General features: G+C 36.5%; 1 protein-coding gene across 1 annotated transcript in view; it reads right to left on the bottom strand.

Moving 5' to 3' along the window:
- Nucleotides 1–1,050: 1,050 nt before the first annotated feature.
- LOC110452013 (28S ribosomal protein S14, mitochondrial-like) overlaps nt 1,051–7,091 on the bottom strand; it is a 12,460-nt gene continuing 6,419 nt past the window's right edge. The window contains exons 2-3 of the mRNA XM_021500269.1: nt 3,063–3,254; nt 1,051–1,627 (exon numbers count right to left, since the gene is read on the bottom strand). Of these exons, the coding sequence (XP_021355944.1) occupies nt 1,445–1,627; nt 3,063–3,254 (375 nt within the window). The 3' untranslated portion in view covers nt 1,051–1,444. The remainder of the gene's footprint in view (nt 1,628–3,062; nt 3,255–7,091) is intronic.

Raw genomic sequence — 7,091 nt, 5'->3', positions numbered from 1 at the left:
GGTTTTTTATACTTACAAAAGTAAGCTCACTTCTTCAAAAGAAGCTGTTTGTAGTTTTTGCTATATCTGACCACTGTGACCTTGAAAGTAGATTGAGGCAATTTTCATTAGCCAACTTAGTCAGTTTAGTCAAACTTTGTTAAGCTCTAACTTACAAAACTATGACCCAAGTATCATGACTCTAGGCTACTCCCATAACATGAGAGGCCGCTGGTCGGCCTTTTTTCAATCGGATATGATTATGCCGACTGCGACCTCTCATTTCCGAAGCACTAATTCTTTGATGCAGTTTCCGCCCGAAATCCGGGCGGAACAAAATCGGCTTGAAAAACTCACATAAGTGGTTAACAGTTCATGACAACGATGTCTACTCACGGTTTATATAATATAGATCTCATATATATGTCACAGACACAAATATATAGTATATTACGGAATAGAACACTCAAAATACATGTCCATGTCGTTGTAGCACATCTCTGACCTACATTTAAAACATGGCTTCTGGATTAATACAAAATATCAGGGGGGATTTCAAACGGAACGAAATGATACGGAGTTTGTTTGTATTCCGCTTGTGAAACATTACATGTAATCCATTTTTGTATTAACCGGAAAAATCATGGCAAATGCTGTCTGCTTCGCTTCGAATGAGGAAAAACTCATTATTTATGTCTTTGACATGAAAATTTTCTCATATAATCATGGATTTATGAAGAGGAATATTTATTGGACCCTTTTGACCATTTAAATGTATGTAAACACGATATACTCTTTCTTAATCCGAACTTTGAAAATGTGATAGACAGCATCGGGAAAATCAGCTATGGGCAGTTAGAGGTTACGCGGCGCCTGTCAAAAGTTTTTCGCCGTGTAAAACCTCTAACATTGTTGGAGTAGACTCTAGGCCTGTCCATTCTTCAGAAGACGTTCAAAAGAAAAGTTGCCGGACGCTGGACGCCAGACTATGGCATTAGCTCACTAGCCCTTTAGGCAGGTGAGCTGAAAACTAAAACCAGAAATTGGTTTTAAGATCAAATTGAAAAAGTATTTGAATCAGCACTATTTATTCAATTAAATGCAAAGGTAAATCAAAATAATGGCATACACTTTCATTCCCCTATCAAACTAGGTGACAATGAAACTATATTATAAACATTCAATTCTTGTATACATTCAAACAGTATGAAAAAAAATCAGCCTCAAATGTAGAATATTTCACTAATATATTCTTGTTTGTCCCTTTTCACAAAAATATCTACACATAAATTATCTTGTGTGAACAAATAGAGTCATGCCTGTATGGAAATCCTCTCAATAAAGTCTCTTTACGATACACTCTATATTGTGTTGGACCACAATATGTTGATATGAAGATTATTCCGTGGAATCAACCGATCTTGAGGTTTAAATTCACCGTCATAGAAACAAGCCACACAAGCCTTCACCATGAAGATCGAGTCACGCCAGACAATTTGTTATAGTCTGCTAACTTCCTCCATACAATTCTACTCATTCGGAATCTGTTCAGGTTTCCCCTAGGTCGTGATGATATAATACAGCGCTTGTGTACACGAGTTATAGAGCTATCCAGAGGGAGTGTCCTTATGTCCTCTGCGGCTTTTTCCTGCAAAATACCAAAAAAAGAAATGGTACATGAAACAAAATGAAACATACTCATTTTATCATTTCATAGAGTTTGGCATAAACCTTTTTTTTGGCATTAGAGCACATTTTTCTTATTTTGAAAAATTGATGATATTTTCTCCTGTCCTGTCTGTCCTTGGTGCAATATTAATAGAATCTCTCGCCCCCCTTAGGGTCGAGAAAGGAGAATCTCAACCTGAGAGGGATGAGCTAAGTGTTTGGCAACTTATGAATCTTTCCCCGAGGGTTGAGATTCCCCTTTCTCATCCTCAAAACGGTGAATGAATCTTTTTTTCTCTTACCCTGTTCACCCATTGTGAATCATATACAGTGTTCTCCCCAGGCCGTTTTAAATTATAAATAGCACATGGTTTTCACAGTTTGACAGTAACAATATTTTAAGATTATTTTTACTGGATAATTACAATAATTCATTTTGATAACTAATCACTATGTAAGTTTATATTGAGAACAGCATTGTTGTGAACATTTTTAGATTTTTTGTTTGCTGAATGATAACAGGTATATCTACATGTAGGCCCTGTTAATTTCATAAATAAGGGATGTTTTTTTTTTATTTTTTTTAAAAATAAATCATTGATTTAAAAATTAATTAAATATTTGTCCAAATAAATACCTTTGGTTGGAAATGTTATTATAACTTATTTATTCCCGGGACATATATTCATTTATTTCTATGATGATATTCTTGGGGAAAAATGCTGAAGAATTTGCTGAAGTGTTTGCTAAAATTATCCATTTTCTTGAGTCAGACTATTTTATTTGTAGTTGTTAAAAAAATAATGATAAAGAAAAATAATAGGGCAAGAAAATGAGTAATAATATTAATGCAATGTCAGGATGATAAGTAATGCTATTTATTCAAAGTTAAATACATCAACTATAACTCTTGTTTTGAGTTTCCTTTCTCAAAGTGGTGTCGCGCACGATAGATGGGTTGTGACGTGGTAATGGTCGACAGCGCCGCGCTGTGATGGAAGGGTTGAAGAATACCATAGCGCATCAAAAAAAATCTGGGGAGAACACTGTAATGATATACATAATGTAGTGTTAACGTTACAGGCTAAATGCAGAGTTGATGTGACATTGATGCATTGTTGATGTGATGTCATCGTATTTTTGATGTGATGTCATCGTATTGTTGACGTGACGTCATACAATTGTTATGAATAGGGGAATTCCCCCCAGTCTCAACCCGAGAGTGAGACAAGGATATTTCACAGGTACTGTGACACAATTTTCCCAATTCTAAACAACAGGCACAATTTCAAAAGCAATGAAGACCTGTTGGTCATGACTCGAGAATTGAGGACATGACATGTTTGCATAGTGTCGTCACATTGGCACAACATCAAGAGAGCGACAACTGAAGACTTGAACACCACAATACACACCCTTAATTTTGACGGCAGGATAGTGTTGCGCTTGATGGCATTATATCTCAGCCTCTCTGCTCCATACTCCTTGATAAGCTCCCTCCGTTTGGCGTCACGTTTCATTTTCCAGTCGACATACCGGAGCTGCACCTGAGCTGTATGAAATGACCGCTGTTCAACGGGTAATGTTGTATTAGGAAAGTTTAGTACCTAAAATGTGAAAAAATACCATGTGAGCTAAGAAATGTACAGCGAGAAAACCAGCATGTTAAAATGATGCTTACATTTTCACAATACATTATTTCTGAATATAGGTCAGAGCACACATAAACATACAATATGTTTTTGTGTGCTGTGACCCATATCAGCATAGCATATATATGTGTATTTCAGACATTTGTGATGAACCCCTGTGATGAGCCCAAGTTTCCTCTGACCCTGACATGCAGTACGTACATAGCCTTAACCCTTTCACCCCTATGTAACTTTAGTAGACTCTACCATGCTTTACTCTGGATGAGTCCATTATGGTCTACAGTGGTGAAAGGGTTAATATGATATATACTGACACGCAAAAGAAACACAGCCTCCTATTTTCTGTAACATTTCTAGTATTTCATTTAAAGTTCCTTTTAGTAAAATAGCCAATAAACGATGCACATCTTTTCTATCAGATAAATCCTTTAATTTAGCACTAGCGATACTCAATTGGGTAAGACAATAGTTAAAACGGAAGAGGGGGTGGCCATTGGAATTTTCCTACCTCAATTCTGTCTTTGCGTATTGCAGAGTTATCTCCGCTTGTGAGAAGGTATTGATTATTACGTCATTGGTTTGTGTGAGAAAATTGCCTTTTATTTCTTCAGAAGAAGTTGTTTAAAGTTTTTGACATATTTGACCCCTGTGACCATGAAAGTAGGTCAAACTAATTTTCATTCGCAAACATTTTTGGGCTCTATCCCAGAAGGCCACCAGCCAAATATAAAGATTCTATACCTTTCAGTTCTTCAGAAGAAGTCTTCTGAAGTTTTTGACATATTTGACCCCTGTGACCTTGAAAGAAGGTCAAGGTCATTTTCGTTCTCATACTTTGTAGGGCTCCAACCAACAAAGCTTTCAGCCAAATATCATGACTCTAGGCCTGTCTGTTCTTCAGAAGAAGTTGTTTAAAGGAAAAGTTGACGGACGAGGACAGACGGACGACGCACCATGACATAAACTCATGATCACATGCCCTTTGGGCAGGTGAGCTAAAAATCAATTAAAAATGTGGAATTTAAAAAAAATAGTTTTGATAATTAATTTGACAATCAAAGATATTTTTTTTATTCCAAATGAAGCTTTTGTTCTTGCAGGTCACTGTAGAGAATTTCTTTTTAGTGTATTCGAGTTATCTTTCTTTGAACACTAAATCAAAATAGATACATGGAAACATATGACAGCTAATTTTCTAAAATACAGTTTTATGTTGCTAGTTTTTTGTTTCCGTTAGTAGATTGTATACATGTTTATGACAGTTATCCGTTATATCAACAGTTTTCTGCCGATATGAGTACGAAATCGTGGATGCTTCTTAAATGCGCGGAAACCGGTAACCCAAGGATAGTTTGCAGGCTTTTGTGAGGAATAGCCTGCAAACTACATGTCAGACATCAATATCACACTACAGTATCTTAGCTAGGCTGCAGGCAGTTCCAGCTTCTCCAATCTTAAGGTGTTTCATACATGCCTTTGTCAGTGTATATACATTGTAGTATGTGATGGGCTCATATATATATATATATAACTTTTCCTCAAAATGGAAAAAATATGGAAGTTGGTTGGTATACCAATGTCAAGAACAATGTCAATAGTGACCTTTGCAGAAATTAATTGTCGAATATATTCTTGATTTTGTCTGAAAAGTAACTTTTCAATGCAGAATTTTAGTGGCGCAAAATTGCACTGAATATTATAATTCATGAAAACACTTACCTGTACATGCATTTCTGGAGTATCCGTGTCTAGTATTGAGAAAAATGTAAGAAAATACTTCAAATCTCAAGAATGATTGCATGTATTTTCATTGGATATTTTAAAATAATTCATGAAGCTAACAAGGCTATTAATAAAAGTCGAGCCAGATTACCCGAGTGAGAACCTGAATGTGTTTTGAATGGTGTACAGGTAAAATCTCACTTGCTTTGCATGCTTTTTCCCAACTTCAGACAGCCTTATTGGTTTTATGCTCAGTTGTGATTTATTCAGTGGAAATATTATTCAATTATAGCCTTTGGCTGAGGTCGATACCTGGATTTATCGACCCCAGAAAAGATATATTGACCGAGGACGCAGTCCGAGGTCAATATTTCTTTTCTCGGGTCGATAAATCCAGGTATTGACCGAAGTTAAAGGCTACAATTGTTTTATTATTTTACAAGACAGTAATGTAAGCAATCTGAAAAAACCCACAACAAAAAAGCTTCGGAAGTGGGAAGGTGCATTGTTTGGAGACACGTCATAATTCTATTTTTAGAAACACCCAGTCCTTTAGTACATATATTAATACCTGGCCTCCTCTGCCCCGGCCAGGTATTAAATAGATCCAATGCCTTGTAATGGAGCAAGCCTTGTGTGAATCACACCGGGGCTATTTCAGAACTAATTGACAGCACATTGGTCCGCATCCATAAAAAAGGTTTTAGTATCAACTATTTCTGTTGATATCCTGCACAACTTGAAGTTTACCTCTGCCTAAAATGTCGTTAAATTATCAAGTTAACCTAGCAAGCGTAATCGAAATCTGAATTGACCGCCATGTTGGAAAGTTCGTCTCTCTTCCGATATAGGTCAGATGTCCAAATATGGGTGTCATGACCCAATATGGAAATTGTAGTAAACATGGCGGCATCAGTAGTAATACTATATTTGGCCATGCAGGCCATATATAGAAAGGAAAATTGAGATAACATCATGCGTGATCTGTCATGGCGGTTGTTTCTATTTCTTTCCCCAAGACGGACTTTGTTAATTTCGTAAAAGAGTTTTTGCATGGGTAAGGATTAGTTTTTTCAACAATTATGCAATATTTTGATAACATTATACTCATATGAGGCGTGAATTATATGCAATCTTAAAGATTAACACTTTTGATTTTGCTCCATTAGTTGGCATAGGAACGCTTCGAAGCTCTGACGACACAATATATAAAAAAATCTCTCGTCGTCAGAAAGAGCTCTACGTTATCGCAGCTACCAGTCTTTCAACAAAAATCATGCGCTCCAAGTCAATATCGTTTTTTATCGGTGGACATGTGATGCACTCCTGGCCAATCACTTGTTGGGAATAATATGAAACAAGAGGCCCAAGGGCCTTAGCGGTCACCTGAGTTATATCATAGATACTGGTAGCTTTATTTTATTGTTTAGATGTGATGTGGAAATCAGCATGTAAACTAAGTGAAATTCAATACTTGTCATGTCATCAATGGATAAGAATTTGAAAATATTGGTAAATGTTTCCTTTGGGGCCCCGCTCTAGCCCCTGGGGATGGGGCAGGAATCCTAATTTTACAAAGTAAAACTCTCATTTACCCAAGATGATTCTGACTAAGTTTGAGCAATTTTCTGCTGAAAATATATAAAATATATACCGAAAAGTGTTATTTCCCTATATAAACTATATTAAACGTTAACCCCTCCCCAAGGGAGAACGGATAGCTCGGGGTCCTGATATTTTCAATTTAAATAAAGCCCCTGATGATCTTTCTTTCCACGTAAAGAAAATCACTGTAGTACCTCTGAGTCTGGAGAAGAAGATTTTTGAAATATTGATTAATTTTCCCTTTGGGGCCCCGCCCTGGCCCCAGGGGTCGGGGTAGGAATCTCAATTTTACAATTTGAAACCATCTACCTCCAAGGATAATTCTCACCAAGTAAAAATAATTTCCTACAGAAAGTTGTCAAAATATACCCAAAAGTGTTATTTCCCTATATAAACTATAGTAAACTTTACCCCCTCCCCAAGGGAGAACGGATAGCTCGGGGGTCCTGAAATTTACAATTTAAG

Source organism: Mizuhopecten yessoensis, unplaced genomic scaffold, assembly GCF_002113885.1.
Source record: "Mizuhopecten yessoensis strain PY_sf001 unplaced genomic scaffold, ASM211388v2 scaffold6361, whole genome shotgun sequence".
Lineage (NCBI taxonomy): Eukaryota > Metazoa > Mollusca > Bivalvia > Pectinida > Pectinidae > Mizuhopecten > Mizuhopecten yessoensis.
The sequence above is the reverse complement of the archived record's forward strand: the minus strand, read 5'-3'. Positions and strand labels throughout refer to the sequence as shown.